Consider the following 23,185-nt stretch of genomic DNA (forward strand, 5'->3'; position numbering starts at 1 on the left):
GGAGTGGTTGCACTATTCGAGGCACTCTGAAAAGTATTAAGTGGTGAGCCTTTAGACGAACTTTCAGTAGATTGCCTGGCCAAGGCTGCGTCAGCGGCAGCTCGTCTCATGTCTTCTTGCCTTGCAGCGGCGTTAGCTGCCTCTGCTTGTGTAGCTTCCTGTCTTGCGGCTAGTTCGGCTGCTGCAGCCTTTGCTGCTTCTTGAGCTCTACGTTCATCGGCTGATTGCTCTGCCAACGAAGCGTCTGAAGTCCCATTCCCACTTGACTCAAGTGACATTCTGATTGGAGTAAGATCGAGCTTCAGCCGTGATGGACAAAAAGTTGAATTATGTCCTGACTCTCCACACCGAAAACACTTCTTTCCCCTGTTTACACTGTATGGGTTGTCTTATTTTTGTTGACTAACCTCCTTCCCTTGCATTCAACCTTACTAAGAAAATAGTAATCTTGTGTCCCACTAGGCGTGCCAAAAGATGTTGCCTCTGAAAATCACCTCGGCCTATATAGCCGAGGGATCAAGGAACAAATGTCCTTCTCGATGAATGGATGCGGAGCGTGCCAGCACACGGCCAGAAGGCCAGATGTGCAACTATAGGTGTAGTGGATGTAGATCTGAATTATCAAGCAATTGTTAGCCAAGGAAGGAACTTATTCTCGGCTGTGGTTCGATGCCTTTAGATTAAGGACTTGGTGGCTGAAGGTAGGGTGAGTTAGGTACGGTCGTGAGATTATGAGTAAATATAAGATTAATAGCTACTATGCGACTACGAACAGTAAATAGCACGATCAAACAAGTAAAGCATAAAGACAATAAGGAGCAAATAAAAGATAATAACAATGAAACTAAAGACTAGAATGGCTGCAAATTATTAACTATTGTTTGAAAAAAAACAAAGAGAACAATTCAAAATCGATTCTAGGCTACAAGAAAGGTAAAGTAACTGAGATTGTAACTAGCAGAGCAAATAAACTAAGGAAACAGACGGAAATTCTACCTAAGCAAAAGGTAAGACGAAATAAGAAAAGCTTGATGGCTTGAGTTTATGGAGTTGTGTGTTTTTTTGTCTTCTGTCGATGCTTCTATTTATATCGGCTGCTTTGTGACTTGAACTGATCTCTTGACTCTTTGAAGTTGAGTGGAATTCGGCCTCCTCTTGGCTCAGTAACTCTATCTTGATTCGGCTTCAATACTTATCGTCGGCTGACTTGACGCTGGACTCTATCTCTCTGATGGTCGTCATCAACGGCTATAATTAATCTTGAAGTAGACTATCTTGGATTGAACTCTCCTCATCGGCTGACATGAACTTTAAGTCGATTGAAATACTATTTGATCAAATTTCATCTTTATCGCTTATCGGCCTCTCTGACAATCGGCCATTATCTTTCTAAGTTGAGTTCGGGTTGGAAACCAATTAGAGTATTGGCCAATGGGCTTTTAGACAATAAACCAATGACTATGGCCGGCCGATAACCAAAGGCCTAGCTTCGTCTGACTCATCTTGGACCAACTTACGTGTCCACTCATTCACCGGCCACCATTTCTAGCTACCGGCCCAAATTACTTGTGGAGCGGCTCATTGTAATTAGAAATCACTCAATAACTATATGCACATTAGTTATGTCCAAGTGGCCATGCAAATGTGGGTACAAACAGCATTTACAAGAAGTGATGATTCATCTCCTACATTAAATATGACATATATATATATATATATATATATCCTATCAAAAGCGATGCCTCGCTCTGAAATAGGGTTTAGGGTCACTTTTCGATTACATATCCACATCTCGACTATTCAGTTTTTAGGTACTAATGCATAGATCATCTCTGCAAAATTTCAGTCAAATTGATGGTCGTTAAGGCATAGATAACTGCCTTAAAGGTAGTACGGTTCAGGTTGGATAGATTTAGTTCATCCATTGGTTTGAACGAGTTAGATACCTTATACATCATTAATTTGACTGAAATTTTACAGAGATGATCTATACATTAATATCTAAAAACTGAGCGGTCAAGATGTGGATATGAAACTAAAAAGTGATCCTAAACTCTAATCTCGCTCTGAGTAGGATATATATATATATATATATATATATTTATATATATGTCATCAGATCTTATCCAGAGCGAGGCATCGCTTTGAAATTTCAGAGCGAGGTTAGGGTTTAGGGTCACTTTTCGGTCGCATATCCACATCTCAACCGTTCAGTTTTTAGGTACTAATGTATAGATCATCTCTGCAAAATTTCAACGAAATTGATGGTCTTTAAGGTATCTAACTCGCTTAAACCAATGGACGAACTGAATCTGTCCAACCTGAACCATACTAGCTTTAAGGCAGTTATCAATGTCTTAACGACCATCAATTTGGCTGAAATTTTGTAGAGATGATCTATACATTAGTACCTAGAAACTGAACGGTTGAGATGTGGATATGCGACCGAAAAGTGACTCTAAACCCTAACCTCGCTCTGAAATTTCAAAGCGATGCCTCGCTCTGGATAGGATCTAGTCATGTCATATTTGATGTAGGAGATGAATCATCACTTCTTGTAAATGCATATGTCATATTTACTGTAGGAAGGAAATGAATATATCGTCACTTGGGGTAGGGCTAGTTTGTAACCCAGACATTTTACTAGATATTAAGTTCTTGTCGACTAGGTCGATGAATCCACCCACGTACCACAGTGATTCATCTGTTACATTAAATATCACATAGTGATCCATCTCCTACATTAAATATCACATATGCTGATATGCATGGTTGACACATGCAGCGGTAAATGTACGTGTTTGTCAGATAGCATTGAATTAACTCCTACCTTGCTAGTCTCCTTGGTGAACAAACCAAACTTGTAAATTAAACGTGTTCGATCGGTTGTGCCTCATAATCTGACAAAACTGGAAACACGTTTTTCCGTCAAATGTTCTATAAATTGAAAACGGGCGTGGCTTTAATGGACTATTTTATAGGATGATGATTCATTGATGTGGGCTATAAAATTATATCGTAAGTGACCAGAATTTCAAAACATATTATACAATAATTGGTAAAAAAAACTAAAGATTATACATGATTGATTGAAATTGGAAATATAGGAGTACCCATGATGAAATTAGAATGCAAAGGCCCATGTGATTTAGAGTATAAAAGTTAAGGAGGTAAAATGAAATTTGCTCAAGATATGATATTTTCCGGATACCTGTATTCAGTACAATTAAAAACAAAGTAAACTACTATACCGGATAATATGAACTAAATATACATCTAGTAGAGAAATTTGTCAAAGTTCCCAAAATTTCATTTGTGGAAGATATGATTTGAGCAGTGCAGATGCTCTTTCCAGACTAGTCAAGGCTGAAAATGTTGTTTCCTGAACCCGTTCCTCACTTCATATAGATATCCGTGAGAATTGCCCAATACAAAACTCATTGGCTGATATTAGATGCATAATGTGTGATATAACGTACTATTCTAAAGAGTTTGCTAATTGCTCTGAAGTATAAACACATGCATTATGTATAATACATGTTCCCATTTTAGGTGATTCTAATGGTTCTAGGAAATGTATGAGGAACTAGAAGAAAAAAAAACAAAAAAACAAAAAGAAAAAATGAGGGAGCAAATAAGAGACTAATAACATGCAGATGCATTCCATAGCGGATGGAATTGCATGTGTTGATTTCTATCGAAAAAAAAAATTGCATGTGTTGAAGTTTCTACATTAAGAGTTCCTTATATCTTCATGTCTCAATTTCTAAAAGGAATCAAGACGCGTGTAGTTGAATACTGTAATAAAAACGTACGCATATGTGAGATCGATCTTTGCCTACATGCATAACTGGGGTTTTCTACCGAATCTACCCTAAGCTTTGATGAAAAGTTAAACCGTGAGCCTTGGATTCCTACCATGGTATCCAGGCTCGGTATTAAGGGGATGTTAGGATGTGCTGCAGGCCCACCTTCTTAAGAAGAAAAGAAAACATTTTTTGTATATATAAGATGTACAAAAGCAAGTAGAGGCAAAAATTAGGATTAATTAAAATAATCCCGTGAGGATTTTCATTTTGATACCCAAATATCAAAGTTTTGTATTTTGCATATTTATTCTGTTACGCATTTTGATACCGATTCCCTAACCAGTAACCACTAACATTGTTAAAATTTGTTGATATACAAAGGTATTTCCATCAATTCATCAATTTTATAATTAAAGTTAAAATTTCTTCATTGAATAACAAAAATTCAAAAAAAAATTCATTGGGAATATTTCTAGGTCGTAAGCCATTTAGTCATACCCTGGTTGCTCTTCAAAACTATATGCGCTTCTGCGTCTTGTTTTCGATGCACTTGCATCACACTGCGTACTCCTCAATTTCATTTAATAAATCTTGTCGTCACCCCCACCCCCAATTTTATAAATTATATTTTCTTTTGTCAGAGAATCTCCACTCTCCAACATCAAGTTCGGTGCCTGAATCCGGTGCTTGGAATGTTCCTGGTCTGATTAAAGATATTGTTTTAGCCCACGAAGCTTACATGATTCTAACTATGCCGCTGGGACGCTGGGATTAAGAAGTATACCGGACAAACTGGTTTGGCATTATACCAAAAATGGTGTCTATAGTGTGAAGTCAGGCTATTGGGTTGCAAAAGAAATGCAAGATCAAATAGGAAGCTCCATGGCAGGTTGTAGTGGTAATAAAACTAAGGAGGTTTGGGGGAGAATTTGGAGGATAAATGCACCACATAAGGTCCGGGTTTTTATATGGAGAGCAGTTCAGGACTTTCTACCGTGTGCAACAAACCTGCATAAGAGAAGAATCTTGGATGATTTATTTAGCAAGAGCCATCTTTCAGTGACCTTGTGCATCACGTTTTCTCTACTGCTACTGGGAGTGAGTTTGATTTATTTTGCTCTGTGGCTTGGTGGATCTGGAAGAATAGAAATCTCCATCGACATGGAGAGAAGACCGTGGACCACAATGAATTGATTTGCTTAGCTTGGGATTGGCAGCTGCAACATGTGGACAGAAGATATTCAAGGCAGAATGTGGAAGTTGCACAAAGACAGAGTGGTGTGAAATGGTCACCACCTTCTGTGGGAACACTTAAAACTTAATTTTGATGGGGCCTGCGATGTGAAAAGAGGACTATGTTGTCTGGGTATAATATTCAGAGACTATCAAGGGCACTTAAAAGGTGCACTTGCAGTCTCCCTTCAAGATCTGTGGAGGCTCTTACACTTTTACATGGTCTTCAATTTGCAGCACGTGTTGGTGAATCAATTTGCAGCACGTGTTGGGGATGCGCTCTCAGTCATTAATACATTACATGAGAGTTCAGAAGACTTAAGTTATGAAGATCATTTAATTGATGAAGTTAAGTTATTAAATCAGTCTTTTCCTTGTTGTAGTAGCTATTTTGTGAGACGGGAAGATAATAAAGTTGCCCACCATTTAGTAAAAGAGGCTTTGAAAGTTAGTCAACCGTTACTTTGTTTAGAATCGGGGCCGGATTGGCTTCATCCGTCTGTCAGTATGGATTTCCAATATGAAGTCTAGTTAGGTCAATGTTTTGCAGGGGTCACCATATTGGTGTGCTTTTGTAGATTGTTGATCCACAACTCATTGTATTCAATTCATTATTAATGAAGTATTTTTTTGATAAAAAAAATAAAATAAATAAACATAAAGTCCAACCAATAAGTTTATATTATGAACGCAAATCCTAAGTCCCTAGACTCTTTTTTTTTTTTTCACTACTATAAACTGACAACTTTTAACCCTGTTGCGACTTATTGATTATTCCAGTGCTCCCTTCTCGACTTCTCAAGAAGTCACTAATGTAATGGTACATTAACATTTATCATGAATGCCCTATTTCATAAAATATTTTATCACTTGACAATACATGCTACTATTCAACCGCACTCATCTCATCTCCATTCCAACATCATGCTAAGCTAAGCTAGATGGCAAGACTCTGTCCCTTTTATTTTATTTCTCATCCTAGGCGAAACAATGATAAAAATGCTGCTACTACACAGAAGCTATAACTTTGCAAAAATCATATAGGTTCATTCAATAATTGTTCTCTATATCAATTAATTAAACATAATAGTTCAAAACTCGAGCTTCCGGATTATTAGATATGTAAGATACTCTTGAGCACCATAAATTTAGTAATTGTTTGAACTCTTGACCTTCTAATTTGGTGCTAGCTGTGAATTATCTAATGCGTTGTGTCATTTTTTTTAGGGGGTTTAGAACCCAACTAAACTGGGAAACTCATCTCTATGCCTAACTTATTATATTAATAAGCTAGTGCTATTCACACACTCTTTTTATCTATTCACACACCCCTTTTTAATTTTCTATTACTTTAATTCAATTTTTTTTATAAATTACCCTAACTACCCTCTTTTGTAAATCTGTTTATTTTTCAATTTTCTTTTTTCTATTTGGCAATTCAATCATGAATCAAACATAATTATACAATAAATCAATTTTTTTTACCTATAAATGAAGGAAAAATAATACGTTTATTAAGTGGAATGACATGTATTATTAGAGAAAGAATATGCTTCTCAGGTAATCACCTTCATCCAACTGAATCCAAATTGTAAAGTTTGTCCTTATACTTTACAAAGTACCAAACTCTAGGTACTTCATCCTGAAACAAAAAAAAAAAAAAAAATAGAATTGACGTTCTATCCACTTCAGCCACATGCTTCCACACTGCAGCTGATGTTGTGCACAAAATTTAGAGATGCTCTACATAATATTAAATGCAATGAGTTGCAATCTTCATGTAGGGACAAAATTATGTTCTACTAGCATAATATAGTAGAACAAATCATGTTTATAATCATAAGGCCATCATTATTAGGTTATTGTAAAGATCGATAATTGCTCAATGGATTCAAATACACCAAATAATTTCAGTTAGAATCTTACCAGGAATAATAGATTTAAAAGGGCTCGAATGATCATTGAACTTATATTTTTTTTTTTCATGCAAAATTTTCTCAAAAGATGGATCTAAAGTTTCTTATTCTACCATGATTAAACTTCAAAGCATCATATTAGATAGATAGAATGACTATGCTAGAGAAGTTTTTGATGAAAAAGAAAAGAGGGAATGGAAAAGAGTTGGGGTAAAATAAGGGTTTAGGATTTGAAGATGATTGACTTGCCAAATAAAAAATAAAAAAATTAACATAATTATAAGGAAGGGTAATTAGGGTAATTTTTAAAAGAAAATTGAATTAAAGTAATAGAAAAATAGAGGGGGTGTGTGAATAAAGAAAAATGGTGTGTGAATAGCACCACCCTATTAATATTAGAATTATGCATAGAGGGAGACATAAGACCTTGATCTGTGCTAGTATCAGTACATAAGTCCTTGTAGAGTACATCCCGGATAATCACAGGAGACTCCTTTGACCAAATAGCATCTACATAAATCAAACTAGCAAGGTGAGCAAATCTATTTGTTACACCATTTGTGTGAGACCCTGGAAATTGGTTATTAATTTTGTGGAATCTCCTTGAATTAATAAAGCATTCATTAGTAAGTATCGGTGGTTTGAAGGTGAAGCGAAAGTGTTTCGGACGAATAATTACTCGATACATTTTATTTTCGAGCGGTCAAAGAGTTGACTTTTATTCGTTGAGTTTCTCTGAAAACTTTCTTCATGAAAGTCATAGAGCGCATCGATACGAATTCATACATATGTGGAACGAGAAAATCAGAGTTTGTATGAAAAAGTTGTGGACATTGGAAAAAGTTTCCATTTTGGTTAAATAGGAAAAAAAAAAAAAAAAAAAAAAAAAAAACCTAAAGTTTCCATTTTTGGAAAATTTTTCTCTCTCCTCTCTCCCGAACTTTTCCGAGCAGCCGACTTCTTCTGGCGATTACTCCACTGTCCGGCCACCGTTGGCCGCGCCATAAGTCGCAATGGCTTCATCTCACCTTCCTCTTGAAGTATGTGGTAGCATCTGAGCACGAAACGAGCGAAGGAAGGCACAACAAGGAGGCGCGGCTGTGGCGTAACGTCTTACCCAAATCGATACTCACGATTCCGGCCACCATAGGCGGCGATTCTTGAGGGCTTTTGGAGCCCAGAAGACGTAGAAGCTTTCTCCTAAGGTGGCTTGCAACGATTCAACATGTGGAGATCGAATTTTGAAGATTGGGAATCTAGGGTTCATCAGATTTCAAATCTTTTGAGGTAAATTCTGACCAAATGGTTTTGATTCAGACTTTGTCCCAGTTATGAAAGTTGATGTACATGTTGTGGGCTAGATTTGAGCATATGTTTCGCCACCCAATTTGGAGGACGGCGACGGCTCTGTCACCGTTTGTGGAGGCGTTTTCCAGCGGCTTTCGGCCACCCCAGGGACAGTTTCTGTCCTTAATTGTGATCTACTCGTCGATATGAGCATTTCAATATATGGTTTGTAATTTTTGGAGATCATATGAGCATGTTAGGGTACATTTTAGCGTTTTAGGTTAGATCATTTTCGATCCGTGAGGATTCGGCAGTCCGATCGACTTGTAACTTTGATATATTGATCGTAGAAGTATTTCGGAGACCTCAGGTGGTCTCGGATGAAGTTTCGCCTCGATTGACATTACTTTCGGGATTTAAGTTCAAAGGGGGTTCGAACTTTAATCATTTTCGATTTGTGTACTAAATTAAAATCGTATTGTACTTAGGTTATTGACGAAGCATATTCGATACCTTATCTGCTGTAAGAGAAGACGCAACAGGATTTAGAAGTGAGTAAATCTCACGTGGTTCATTTACGAACCGAGTTACTTAATAATCGGAATTAATTGATAATTGTAAATCATTTTTGGAAATGAATATTTGTTTTAAATGATATGAACTCAATCGACTAAGGTTCATAGGATTGCGGTTCACAGGTATGAAAAATGAGTTTTTAAGTATAAAAATGAATTTCTCAATTTTCGTGATGTGTGAACTATAGTTGGTATTAATAGGCATTCCTGAGTGGATGACTATGTGTGTGTGTATATATATATATCTGGATGGTGTGGCATTGGGTAAAGTAATATAATGGTGATTTTATTTGGAATATTAATTTGAGCATTTATTATCTGCTGGTGATTTTGTGGTGATACAAGCAATGTGTATGAGTGAGTTCGTTATTGTTTTGGGGTATAACTTTCGGGAAATAATATTTTGTGGGAAATGGTATTACCATTGTTTTGGAAAGTGTTTGAAGATGTAGACGTCACAGGTTGTGATTTCTCTTTTTGGTGATTTGAGTAATGTTTTGGGTCCAGAGTGACTCGTTTAAATATTTTGATCTAAGGGTCAAGTTGACCTAAGAATTTCTAGGTCGCAGGTTGTGACCTCAGGCAATATATCGGGAATCATGTCTTTAGCCGGGTGAGTGGTTACAATCAGTTAGAGCTCTAGTCTGTCTGCCAACGTGTCCAGGTTGGACCGGATTTTCATATTGATTTGTTAGGTTAACATTTCCTATGATTTTGTCACGGGATGACTTGTAATTGTCCTTTTGGTAAAAGGTGTTGAGTTTTGGAAGGATTCATTAGCATGAGGTTGATTTCTTTAATTAATTTCCTTTTTCATTTCTATTGTTTGGTTTCTTTATTTCTTTTTCTTTTTCACTTCTATTGTTGATTTTTAAGTAATCTCCTGAACTAAGCTATATGTAGGGATTACTATGATTTCTATTTTTAATTTTTTGCTTTTGGGGTGATCTCCTGAACTAAATTTCTATGCAGGGATTACCAGTATTTGTGTTGATTTGTTGTCCTTGGATCAAAAAGGTGTTTTAGTGGTTTTCTAGGTTTACTCATACGAGCTTGCCTGAACTAAACTATATGCAGAGATTACTATGATTTCTATTTTGAATTGTGTGCTTTTGGGGTGATCTCCTGAACTAAATTTCTATGCAGGGATTACTGGTATTTATTTGTGTTGATTTGTTGTCCTTGGATCAAAAAGGTGTTTTAGTGGTTTTCTAGGTTTACTCATACGAGCTTGCAAAAGCTTACCGGGTTTGTTGTTTCAACCCGGTGCATTATTCCATAGTGTAGGGGTTATTGTGCAGGTTAGAATATTGAGTAATCGTTGTCGAAGTTGAGGTGTACGTTTGGCAGGGTGGACGTCGAAGGGTACTTTTAGTTTTAAATCTTCCGTTGTGTAGTGAGAGAGTGTGGGTGAGTTTACTTTGTAATGTAATATGTGACTCTAAAGAACGAGTCGGTACTGACATTGATGAGTTTGGTTTGTTTGTTGCATAGTTTAAATGAATAGCCAAAAGAATTCCAGCCCTACAAGCCTCAGCTTCCATGTGAATAGCAGAGAGGCTAGGACATGAGGGAAATAACGTAACATGCTCATCACGGACTACAATACCAAGGCCTCCATCTCAAAAAATCTGGTCTACCTAATGGGTTGTGTCATTAGCCATATGATTGTTGCGAAGTTACGGAGTGGCGTTTATTTATTAGCTATAGATTTTTCACTAGTGTTTATAATCCCACCTGCTAATGTTGATGTTACAAATCTTGTCCCCGGAGCGGGGTTGTGAGGCAAGATGGTGCTAAATCCATTCAATTCCTCATGACATGTCTGTCACAATAGCACGATGTGAAACTCATTTTCCACTGTAGATATTAGATGTATAGTATGTGATATGAATATATAATAGAGTTGGCTGGTAAACATATATGACAATCATATTATATTGTTAATTGATTGCATCCAACTTTCTTTGAGAATTAGTTGAAATATTGGAGAATACTAAAAAGTTAATAGAATTAAATCTTTTGAGCTATGACCTAAGCTAAACACAGAACCTCATGCCCATATATTGTAGTAATTATGTGAGCAGTTGCCGTCCAAAGAGTTCCCGTTCTTTTGGGACAACCATGCTTATTAAAACAGTTAAAACTTCTGGTTCTAGATAATCAATTTTAATACCTTGAGTATTGTATTTTATCATTTGATAAATCAATATATTGTTCATTCAACACAAAAAATGAAGAAGATAATAATTCAAAAAAATGCAAAAGTCTGCCGTAGAATTTATTACATGATGTGATTCTGTCAAAGTCATCAAGCACAACAAAATATTAAACCAAACTTAACCAATCATGCTTTTTGAACTGAAAAACCAAGAATGAAGTCTTTAATTTCATCACTTGCAGCCCTATCAAGAGCTGTTCGCCCATCAGCATCTTTGACAGAGTAACTAGCTCCGGCTCTTAAAAGTTCTTCAATTTTCGGCTTGTCACCTTCTGAGGCAGCCATCAACAATAGAATATCTACTGGGTGGATATTTTGGCTTAAAAGAGCATTCATCTTATCATACGTACCCTCAACAGCAAGCATTCCCATGTAGTTGAAATACTGTAATCAAAAGGCCTGTATCAGATCGATTCTTTGCCTACATACTGTTATCATGATTCTAGTTGAAAATTTCACTTTAAAGAAAATGGGGAGCGACTTTAACACTGGAATTTTGAACATGTATTACCACTTGCACTCTTTAAAAAGTGGAGTGCAACTGTGAACCGATTAATAACACAAACACTTTACCTGCTGTCAAAAGCCCTGCTTCAGTTTTATTTTTCCAAAAATGATGCATTGATAGAAAAGCTAACGACCGCCAACAGTATATATCAACGGGTACATTGTTTAGAAAATAAAAAAGTCAACCAGTGAACAGAGAAACTAAAGACTCATCAATTGCTGGATAAAAGCCAATTTTAATTCATCCACAAAAAGCATATGACAACCTCAAACTAGGACTTCTACAGTATGTATACAGATAAATAAGTGTTAATGTTTTCCAAATCCAATTGCAGGTACGATGCATACCGAACTCAAGCCTAAGGTCTCTGAAAAAGAGTTATGTTTATGCTTTCAATAGATGCTTAGCACCAAGTCTAAAGTTCTCCCTACTCACATTATTTTGACAAATTTTAACATAATTTTAACATACATGAGAAAGCTTCTCTTAATATGGCAACAAACAAGGATATCATCTTGCTAATGTTAACATACATGCATATATGCAAATTAGTTTAACATGAAGCAGATCCCAAAATTTATAATATTTGAGTTCTGTCATGCCACATATGAAACCTCACAGAGGACCGATCAAGTTATCTGTTTCTAACAACTTTTCAGTTATACATATATGAGCATCTTCCATGGACACACCACACTACTCTTAGAGGCCAATAATCAGCTTTTACTATTGAATTTTCAACCAAACAACGTTTCAAGAACCAAAGAATTGATGCTTCGATCACCTTGTGCCTTTATAAAACCCAGAAAAAAAAAAAAAAAAAAAAGTTCTGCACTGCAATAAATTCTGGCAAGGTCTTTTGTTCTCTGTATGTCATGGCTCTATTGAGTAAATTAATTGCTAAGAAACTATAGGTTTCAACTACCTGCCCTGATGGTGGATCATCATATCATACAGCACCCTATCATACAGTTGTGGAGTATCTCTATTTTTCTTTTGAAACAGATGATAGTTATCTTCATTATACTCCAATCATGGTGCAACCAATCAGACATCCAAAACTCGAGAAGAAAATATATCATAAAAGGGTAGAGATTTAGCCAACCCATATGCTGATGAGAACAATAAAGGATATACTCACCAAGATTTGAATACAACATTTTTCATGATAATTGTATATTCCTGAGGCGAAGCAAGTTACTTAGAATATCGTATAGAGTTGCAGATATTCCAACTCTTAGTAGTTCAATCTCAAAGACCAAAACTGAATTAGGTTGTATACCCCAGGCTGGAAATCCACTAGGGCCATAAGCATAATCAGGAGAGCACCACAGACGAGCAACTTCTCCAACTTGCATTCCAAGGATACCTTCATCCCATCCTTTTATGACAGAACCTTGGCCAATTTTGAAGGTGAAAGGCTGCTGCCCAGGGTCCTTGGTGCTCCAAAACTTCTGATTCAAATCACCATTTTTTCCATAACCGGAGCAGTGAACGGTAACCTTCTGACCTGCTACCGGTTTTGGACCAGTTCCAGCCCTCAGAACTTGCTTCTCCACTCCCATCTTCATATTAATAATGATAGTTACCCTCTAAAAATTCTTCAAATTCCCTTTTAACTTTTGATGTTTTTTTACCTTTCCTAATTACTAGCACTTTCTTTTTATCTAAAAATCACTTCATTCATTGATGAGTTGATAACTACCATGTAATAATATATGGTAACAAGTAATCTAAAATATTGTTCTCTAGTTTTTACTATTTTTGTACAGAATATACCAGAAATGCTTGTGCTTCTTTATCTTTTGCCAAAACACACAAAACAAACATAACAAACTATCATGTGGCTACTCTAACTCTCACATACAGACGAACAGTAATTAGTTAATCACTAGTAACCCACATTCACACATAACACAAATTACATAGGTAGAAGTTGTAAAGGAAGATAGAGTAAAAACCTGCTCAACATCATCTTTATCATAATCATCACGGGATTGGCTTCCATAGATTCCAGCACCCTCAGCATCTACACCGTTTTTACCGAACTTGAACCAGCACTTGGCTCTGGAGCCATTGGAGGGTCCAAGACCAAAGGGTCTGACCCGACCCAGCCTACTTCGGGTACCCAGAAACTGGGTATTGAGTTTGACTGAAAAAGTTGAAGAATTGAAGGAGCTGGAGGCAAAGCATGAGTGGGTAGGAGTAGTAGTACATGGAATGGAAGCCATGTCTGAGTTCTCTAGTAACTGTGAACTTTCTGAGCTTGATCACTCCTCTATCCACTCAAGTATAGGCAGAGTATTAATAAGGTGTGCTACGGTCTACCATATTTCTCGTGAAAGAGAGATCTTCGACCGTTCATCCTAAGTACGTGGCCCTTAAAAATTTAAAATTTAGATAGAATGATACATTTGTTGACGTGGATTTGGAAACTCAACAAACCTAGAGAATATTTTGTTAAAATAATTTTTAATACTCATCTCGAGTCAAATACATAAGTCACTCTTTTTTCTATTTTAGTGAAAAGTTTTGAGTTTGACTTAAGAGTCAAGAACTTCTTAAGTGGGCAGTGACATAAGTTGGGTCAGACCCTTTCTGTTGGTCATGTGCAGGATGGCGAGAAAATTTTAATTCATTATGTCTTTTAAAAATTAAAGCTATAGAATAAAAAGTACAGCCAAAATTTTTAATTTTGATCAATTAGGATGAAGTTATTAGGAAAATTTCTCTTCCATAAAAATCAAATCAACAAAAAAGAAGAACAGATACTTAAAAATTGGTTCTTTATGACGAATGAGCTTTCTTTTTAATTTTTATGTATGATGACTGTATCTAACTGTGGTATTTTACGATGCTTTAAGAGTACTGAAAACTCGAAAAATGATAACTGTTATATGTATGGGGCATATCATAGATATTAACTAATCTAATGGCTCATGTCTAAAGAGTTTCAGAAAATTGAACTTTTATGTGTGTTATACAAAATCAAAAGGGCTCATAGGTGACCTTTCCGCTTGGAGTAAGAGAGAAGTTTTAACTTTGTTTTTTCTTTGAGCTCAAGAGATGTATATTATTCAACACTAGCAAAACTGCAAATCTTTAAGTAGCATATCCTCATTACAAAATTTCTAGAGCTCCTCAAACAATGCGAGATCATTGCCAATAAACAAGGCAAATCGATCTAGTTAGTCTATGAGCTACTTAATTAGAAAAGAAAAAGTTTATTACATCTTTGAGCCTTCCTAAATATCATCTGAAAAGTGTCTGCCTTCACTATCCATGCCCGCAGAAGTGGAATTCAAGAGTACGGTCAGTAACACGTCAAGATTTGAGGTCATGACACGAGCAGATGCTCTTTTGCCAGCCTTGCTTCCTACTTGCAAAATATAGTAGCATTTAGCATAATTGTTATAAGAGAGATCCTGCAAAAATGAAGTGATTTGCTGCTTTAATTGATTTCCAAACATATTCACAGGTTCAATTGAAGCAGTTCTAATTCAGGTTATGCACAACACATCCAAAGCATTTTCTTATAAGCCAACATCCTGGGGATCTAGTTCTTTGATACTTTTCTTTTCAGGTGAAAAGTTTATCCACATTGTTATCACTCAGTTCAAAACCAGTACAATGACATTGATATATATAGTTGCAAACAATAGGTGATTAACAGAACAAATTACAAACTTTTGTAAAAAGAAAATGAAGCAAATAGCAAACATTTTTCTCCACATTGAAATGCCACATAACTTCGGATATTACCATCTCTAATATAATAGTAGCAGATATTTGGAAAGCATGTCAATCCACTCAATCAAGGGTCTAACAAGTGACAACAATGTGAGTGAGTTCCGGTTATTATGTGCAGGGCATTTGTTGCAGCTTCTGCTACAAATAACTAATAGTTCATTTCAACAACACACTATTAGTTCACTTGACAGGAAGCTACTGCCTTTACTTTAGTTTCCATTAGTATTTTGATGCGGAGCAATTAATCTTAAAAGTAAATTGGAGTCGGGTGTTTTCAATTATCTGCACTCCCTATCAGAATAATGATCTTCAGTTCATGAGAATTTATCTTGGTCTAAATTTAAAATTCACCATAAGTCTGAAAAAATTCATACCAAAAGGGCACAACTATTTTTAAGATGACTCAAGGAATAAGCACAAAATAAGTGAAAGTAGGTGCTACAATCCAAAACTAACCTGTTCTTGCTTCTACTTATTAGTCCTTCACCTCCTTGGTAACAATATGCCACTTATTATGTCATGCATATGGATTTGCAGACATTCCAACTCCCTGCCCTGATGTCACTCCAATCGTAGTACTTCAATCTCAAAATCCAAAACTGAATTAGGTTGTATCCCCCAAGCAGGAAATCCACTAGCTCCATAAGCATAATCTGGAGAGCACCGCAGACGAGCAACTTCTCCAACTTGCATTCCAAGGACTCCTTCATCCCACCCTTTTATAACATTGCCTTGCCCAATTTTGAAGGTGAAAGGCTGCTGCCCGGGGTCCTTAGTGCTCCAAAACTTCTGATTCAGATCACCATCTTTTCCATAACCGGTGCAATGAACGGTCACATTCTGACCTGCGACCAGTTTGGGACCGGTTCCAGCCTTCAGAACTTGCTTCTCCACTCCCATCTTCAGTCAAATTTGATTTAAATGTAATGAACCCATATTAACAATAATGATGATAACCCTTCAAATTACTTAGCAAACACCTTTCTACTATGAAATCTTTTACTTCTTCCACTTACTAGCAATTAATAGTAGAAATACTCGAGTTTAGTTCATCTTTTCTCAAAACACATGAAAATACACAATGCCAACTATTATTTGGGTACTCTAATTCTCTAACATAGAACAATAGTGGGAGTGAGAGTGAGAGAGAGAGTCAAACCTGCTCTACATTATCTTTATCAAACTCACCACCGGATTGGCTTGCGTAGATTCCAGCAACCTTTGCATCTATACAGAATTTGAACCAGCACTTGGAGGGTCCAAGACCAAAGGGTCTGACCCTACCCTGCCTGTTTCGGGTACCCAGAAACTGGGCATTGAGTTTGACAAAACAAGATGGAGAACTGAAGGAGTTGGAGGTGAGGCATGAGTGGGAAGCAGCAGTGGTACATGATGGAATGGAAGCCATTTCTGGGTCCTGACTGGACTGTTGAGTGTTGAGTACTCTTCCCAGCTTGATCACTCCTCTATCCACTCGTGTCTTGGGCCAAGTACTAATAAGCTGTGCTACGTCCTACCGCATTTAAACCCTTGACTCAACACTGCTTATGAGTCAGATCGCAAGGCCCATTCCATGATCTACCTGAAAAATCTGCCTTTTCTATCACTCTCTGCGTTCCCAAATAAAGCCTAATTTTTCCATTCTTACTCCGCAGGTACACTAATCAAGCTCTAATAACTCCCGTCTTTACTTGGGTGGTTGTATGTGCATATATATGTATTAGGCTTTGTAGTTTGATTGATTTTGACTGCAATTGATTTTGACTCCCGATTTGTCGATCTGTATGCTTGGATTCTTGGGTTTATTCTGTTAAATTTTAATTTTTTTTCTCTCTTTTTAGATTATACAATTCAAATGAATTGCTTTTGACTGCAATGTGAGGACTGAGAATTTTTTTTTTTTTTTCCTGTATTGTTGTGTGTTACTGAATTATGTGGTTGTTGGGAATTATGTTTTGATGGTTTTATAATGAATTTTCAGCTTCAAGAAGTTTAACAGCAATGCACAATGAGGGCAATCCAGGGGAATGTAGTCACTGTAAATCCTTTGGATCCTGGTAGTGCTTCTACACATCAAAATGTCGCCCATGTACAGTCGCAATTTCATGTTATGTATGTCAAAATATCCAAGCTATGTACTTTCTTATCAGTATGGGAGTGTATGGGAGTTTTGGCTAATGCTTTATAAGTTTCTATAGCTAGTTGAAGGGAAATGGGGATTTTGGACAATTGGTTTTCTTTTTGCAATGTGCTTTCCTGTTTGGTTTGATTTTCTTTACTAAGCATTTTTGTTTTGTTATGTCTTAATATGCATTGGAGACAATTGTTACAGCCACAGCTCCCAAGCAAACAGAACCATCAGTTGCACCGAGAAGCTCTCAAGCTGTTCCAATAGCTCCAGCTTCTCAGTCTGTCTCCTGACACAAGAGCACTCAATACTCCTGTAAAAGATAAGTTGATAATGTGGAACGGTGGATTTTCATGTCATTGATGTTGGGGAATGGGGAGGATTTAGCATATTTTCAGTATGTTGAAACAATGGGACTATATATGGAAATTTTTAATTCAATCTACATTGGTACATGCATCAAAGGAACAGTGTAGTAATGCACTTCACACACACAAGAAAACTTTGAAGATGAAAAAAGGGTAGATCACAACTATTAATGTTCTTAATTTTATTTCCAATGGTTCAGGCCCAAGGGATGCGTCCAAGGGATTTTCCTTTCAGTCTGGGTTCACAAGTCCTGGTTTGATGAATGGGATGCAGGTAATTTTATTTTGAACACTTCATGCCAATTGTCTAGTTTCCTGTTTTCAAGTGCTGAACGATTCAAAGTACGTTTTTAAACCTGGGAATGTTCCTTCGTGCTTGTAGATTCCTGCTCGAGCTAGCTCAGTTCCCCCAACTTTGGATGAGCAGAAACACGATCAGGTCACCATCTGTTCTAAGCTCACATCTTTGATTTAGTGCATCACTCTTTCATTCCTTTTATCCTTTGCAATAATATTGAAGAGTGTTTTTATTTTTTTGTTTGTATTGTTTCGTTATACATAATGTAGCCTTTGTATGTAGTTCAATTTTTGCAGCGTGTTACCTAATTGACAGTAAATTAAGCAGTATTTGTGTTTTAGCTGATTATTCTATTTGCTGCTTCTTTCTTTTTCTTTTCCTTTTTCTTTTTGTCTTTTTCAATGTTTCTGCAAAATGATTATGTCATTTTTGAACATGCAGGCACGGCTTGAGTCCTTTAGACCTGCACCGTCATTGCCAAGCACTGCAGTTCCTATGCAGCTACCAAGGAAAGATCAACCTTCTGTCGACCAATCTAGTGCTGCTAAGGCTCATCTGCAACCCAAGGCCAAAAAGGATGTGCAAGTCTCACCTACAACGACTGCTAGCCAAAGTCAGAAACCTTCTGGTCCTCCAATGCATGGGATCCTTATGACGTCAATGCCATTTCATCAGCCACAGGTTTCTGTGCAATTTGGTGGCCTCAACCAGCAGATTCTTTTTTTTTGGTCTGAAATTCATCTATTGATAGCCTCAAAAAGCATACAACCAAAAACACAGAACAACAAAAGTTCCAATGTCTATGACAAAGAAGCCAAGACACAATAGGTAAAAATACTAGTACTGAGGAGGGCCAGGAAGACCATCACTAGTGAGAACCAATTGCATGGACCAACCAGCAGATTCAGTCACTCTTGTTTGACTGCCAATTCCTATTCCACTACCAATAGGTAGCACTTAAGTACAGTTTCAGGTTTACAACCCCATCCCATGCAGCTTCCTGGAGTTATGCATCAAAAAGTGAACCTGAGTTTTTCCCCCCAAACGGGTCCTCAGCTCCCTCAGTTGGGCAACTTGGGGATCAGCATAGCTGCACAATAACGCCAACAGCAAGGTGGAAAGTTTGCTGGCCCTCGTAAAACTCCTGTCAAGATTACACATCCAGGTACACATGAAGAGTTAAGGCTTGATAAACGGGCAGATTCATATCCAGATGGTGGCTTATCAGCCGCCAGGACTTACCCCAATGTTTCTCAGTCCCAGCCCATGCCTTCGTTTGCGAGTTCTCATCCTACAACCTATTATACCAATCCTAATCCCCTGTTTTTTCCATCTCTGAATTCACATCCTTTAACAAGTAGTCACAAGTCACCCAGTTCACAAGCACCAGATTTAGCTATCCAGTGAGCCAGAGTCTACCCAAAGTATACCTTTCAAAAATCTGTCAGCTCACAATTTCCTGCCTGTCACCAAGTCTGGGCTCCCTATGCACAGTGAATTCTCAAAGCCTTGAAGGCCAGCTGGAGAAGTTATGTCATCTCATCCTCAAGGTTTCCTATCAGTGACCCATTAGTTAACAAATCATTGCCGTCTGCAGCAAAAGTATCAGCAGGTATGCCGGCTGCTCCTTCTGTTGAAAGCCAAGTTTCAAGTTCTTTATCCTCTATTTAAGTTGCCCCAGCTGAGGAGTCTGTGCTTTGTACCAGTTCTTTATCCTGTAGTCAGTCAACTGCAGAAAGAAACCAGGAAAGGAAGGGAGTATTCAACCACAGCATCAGGTACTTTTATTAATATTTGCTGGGGGAGATCCTTTTCTGTCTCTTTTAATTTTGATGGTTTTTGACAAAAACAATATAACTGTTTAACCATTTGAATTTTTTTTTTTTTGGTCTTCTTGCATTTCAACACAGGTTGCTGGGCAATCTAGTACTACACCAAGCTTTCCTTCTCAGACTTCAGAACATGGTATATCTTCTAGTGTTGGTGTTTCTGAAACTGTAGAGGGTAATACAGCTGCTGTTCCAGAAAGTATTGAATCTTTTTCAGAATTGGCCAGGGAATCACTCTCAAATGTTAGCACGGCCACTATTGTTTCTGACTTGAAGGCTGAAACAGTTTTGAGAAGGTGCCATCTCCTTCTGAATTACTTGGTGTTGGGACTGCTGTCAATACTTTTGCTGTTGTTCATCATAGTCAACTAGGCAATTTTCGCTGCTGCATGAACAAGGAAAGCATGAATTGGTGGGAGCAGAAACCAGTCTGAACAAAGCTTGGTCGAAGGATACAAACGGGATGCTAATAGTCCTAGTATTACTTCAGAATCTACCCCTGTGAAAAGTCTGGAATCTGTTGACAAAGCAGCAGAGCAGTCTGTGGCAAAGGAAACCACTAAAGGCAATGTTATTGCAACTTCTGAAACTGCACAAGGAGGCAAAGATCAACATATCAGGTGCAATACAGAATTAGATGAGAGGATGCCTCTCCTAGCAGAAGTGGTAGCATGGGTAATAATGAAGTTGCTTCCTTAAAACCCAGTCGACCAGATCAGCCCTCTGTTCCTTTTCAATCTAGAGAATTTTCAGGTACTAGTTCAAAGCATAAAGGATATTGGTAATGGTAGTGATTCGCTTACAGTGTCATGTTCCAAGGATAAACCTCTTCCCAAACTGAGTATAACTAGGAGTACTATTTCAAAAGGGAAGAAGAAGAGAAAATAAATTTCTTTTAAGGCTGATCCTGCTGGGGTAACATCTGATCAATATGGGGCTTATAAGAACCCTGAAGACAAGAAAGATATAGCATCTTCTGAAAGCACTTCTACTAGCATAATGTCAGAAGCAGGAAGCTGCTGATTCTACTCATCAAGTTTCTGCTTATTCTGCTCAGCAAGTTGCTGCTGATTCTGCTCAGCAAGTTGCTGCAGTCAGAGATGAAGGTGTACCTTAGAGCGGGGATGACATCTGGTAATTTGAATGGTTTCAGTTCCGTCTCAGAGCGGGGAACTTACAACCCGAGGATGTTCTAATGCCAAGAGGTATGCCTGATAGATTTGGAGTTCCAGCTACTTATGATCAGTCAAGTGCACAAAAGCGTAGTACAGATTATAACCAGTCACCACCCACACGTTCACAAGGGGCAGCTCTAACTCAAAAGTTCCTTCAGAAAAGTCTGAAGAACGCCTTAGGGATATGTCCCTTGTGAGTAATTAAAGAATTTTACGGGTATATTCTCATCCTTTGTATGCTTATACTGTTTTAATTTAACTGCATTACTTTCTTGGACCTTAGGTGCTAGAAATTATTTTTATTTAGTGGAAGAGAGGTAGGGCATGTGTGCTATGCCTATGGGAATGGATAGGACTTGGGGGTAGGGTAAAACATATACTGTCAATGGCCAGTCAACAGACATAGTGTTGGAATGGTATATGCTCTGGAAATTCTGTTTTCGTGCTAACGTAGATGTAATTTGTATTTTGGAATTTGATATAATTTCAGTGTATTTACGGAAAACCTTTTTTTTTTTTTTAACATCATGAGTACAAGTGCTCACTGGCGTCGTGAGACCTGTTTTGAAAATGTTTTATACTTCAGGAATTTCATCGATTTACAATTTATATGATGGAAGGATATTCGTGCTTAGGCATGGTATTTCCTCATCATTTGCATGATTTAATCATTGTGTTTTTGACTAAATCATGTTGTAGGGATAACTGACACTTTTCCTGGTCCTTTCATTTTCAGTTATTTGGGTTCCTTGTGTTTATTATTTCCTTTGGTTTGTCAGGTCAACGCCAGAGATATTTTCAGTACCGCTGTTATCGCACACTCACAGTTCCAGGCTCACCAAAACTATTTCAGCATTATGCTTTGATCCTAGTGGCACACTTTTGGTGTCTGCTTCGGTTCAGGGGCATAACATCGATGTTTTTTAACATAATGCCTGGCCCTCCTGGAGTCTCCTCTTCAACTGATGCTAATGCATCTCATGTACGTCTTTACAGGCTACAGCACGGAATGACAAATGCAGTAAGAATCGTGTTCTTTTTTTGGTCCAGTGTAGAATATGGCGCTTGTTTCAACAATCACTTGTTTGATATTAATCTTATTCCCTATTTGTTTCTACCTTTGCAGATTATTCAGGACGTTAGTTTCAGTGACGACAGCAACTGAATCTTGGTTAGTTCCTCGACGTGGACCAGCCATCTGTTTGCTATAAATCCTTGGGGAGGAACAGTTGATATTCCAATTTTCTGATGCTAGCCTTTAATCCAAACAATACTGTATCAGGTGTTACAACTAGATCAGCAGTTTGTTGGCCACCTAATTCAAGTTCACAAATGCCTAATCAGCAGAGCCGTGTTCATCTGGTCCCCCAGTTACACTTCCTGTTTGACTATCTCCGGACTCACAGTGTTCCAACAAAGAAGGTAAGCTGACTATGCATCCATTTATTTACTTACATTGCATGCTGTGTTCTCTGTTTTGCTTCTAAGTTGCCTCTTCTATGCACACAGGGTTGCTGCTATGAATAGCAATATCAGTGGCCAACTTCTTCAGAGGTCTGTGATATCTGAAAATGGCAGGCTTTCATGCACAAGCAGTTCAAACTCACCTGATACCATGACTGACAGAGGTGCCGGACTTGCAGAACAACACAATGGTAGTGAAGAAACGGGGTGGGGTCTTCTTCAGATGACAACAGGAAGCAGGGATCCGTAAAATAACAATGACAGCCCATAGACAAAGACGCAGTTTTAAATAGTAGAAGACCAGCTTTAAAATGGAGGTTCAACTCAAGTTTGTAAATAGTGACATGGGAATGGTGAATCATTTTAAAAAGGGAGGTGATGAGTATGATTAGAGATATGTCTATCTTACTAATGTAGATTAGTTGGGGGAATTTTCATTGGGGTTGGAAGTAATGTTGTAACTAGATTTCTGTAGTTTGTAGATTCTTGGTCGGCGCTTATAGTTATTCATCTGCAGAAATGATGTCCATTTATCGCATAACTTTCTTTTATGTTGTCAAAATTTGGACCATAGTTGTCCATCGATGTTATTTTGATGTCGCTATCTGTCTGTATTATTGTCTC

General features: G+C 37.5%; 2 protein-coding genes and 1 long non-coding RNA gene across 11 annotated transcripts; 1 reads left to right on the forward strand and 2 right to left on the reverse strand.

The window, feature by feature from the left end:
• Positions 1 to 11,041: 11,041 nt before the first annotated feature.
• On the reverse strand, positions 11,042 to 13,837 carry LOC112201935 (protein LHCP TRANSLOCATION DEFECT). 2 transcript variants are annotated; one of them, XM_024342863.2, is made up of 3 exons: positions 13,511 to 13,837; positions 12,691 to 13,114; positions 11,288 to 11,425 (listed from the first exon to the last, which is right to left on the reverse strand). In XM_024342863.2, the coding sequence occupies exons 1-2, from the start codon at positions 13,778 to 13,780 to the stop codon at positions 12,713 to 12,715; spliced, it is 672 nt and encodes a 223-aa protein (XP_024198631.1). In that variant the 5' UTR covers positions 13,781 to 13,837; the 3' UTR covers positions 11,288 to 11,425; positions 12,691 to 12,712. The 2 variants fall into 2 exon arrangements, with proteins under 2 accessions (XP_024198632.1, XP_024198631.1); XM_024342864.2 differs by lacking the exon at positions 12,691 to 13,114 and having other exon boundaries at positions 11,042 to 11,425; positions 13,511 to 13,822.
• An 805-nt stretch (positions 13,838 to 14,642) lies between these two features.
• On the reverse strand, positions 14,643 to 16,740 carry LOC112167572 (peptidyl-prolyl cis-trans isomerase FKBP12). 2 transcript variants are annotated; one of them, XM_024304610.2, is made up of 3 exons: positions 16,459 to 16,740; positions 15,756 to 16,199; positions 14,643 to 14,925 (listed from the first exon to the last, which is right to left on the reverse strand). In XM_024304610.2, the coding sequence occupies exons 1-2, from the start codon at positions 16,705 to 16,707 to the stop codon at positions 15,861 to 15,863; spliced, it is 588 nt and encodes a 195-aa protein (XP_024160378.1). In that variant the 5' UTR covers positions 16,708 to 16,740; the 3' UTR covers positions 14,643 to 14,925; positions 15,756 to 15,860. The 2 variants fall into 2 exon arrangements, with proteins under 2 accessions (XP_024160378.1, XP_024160377.1); XM_024304609.2 differs by having other exon boundaries at positions 14,643 to 14,974.
• Positions 16,741 to 16,812: 72 nt separating this feature from the next.
• On the forward strand, positions 16,813 to 23,183 carry LOC112167573. Of its 7 annotated transcripts, none has more exons than XR_005799970.1 (10): positions 16,813 to 16,954; positions 17,281 to 18,069; positions 18,178 to 18,234; positions 18,535 to 19,705; positions 19,800 to 19,871; positions 20,004 to 21,314; positions 21,877 to 22,118; positions 22,224 to 22,268; positions 22,380 to 22,519; positions 22,607 to 23,183. It is a non-coding gene; the product is annotated as an uncharacterized LOC112167573 (long non-coding RNA). The 7 variants fall into 7 exon arrangements; XR_005799966.1 differs by having other exon boundaries at positions 17,281 to 17,411; positions 17,619 to 18,069; positions 22,224 to 22,519; XR_005799965.1 differs by having other exon boundaries at positions 17,281 to 17,411; positions 17,632 to 18,069; positions 22,224 to 22,519.
• Positions 23,184 to 23,185: the final 2 nt, after the last annotated feature.

Source organism: Rosa chinensis, chromosome 5 (assembly GCF_002994745.2).
Source record: "Rosa chinensis cultivar Old Blush chromosome 5, RchiOBHm-V2, whole genome shotgun sequence".
NCBI lineage: Eukaryota > Viridiplantae > Streptophyta > Magnoliopsida > Rosales > Rosaceae > Rosa > Rosa chinensis.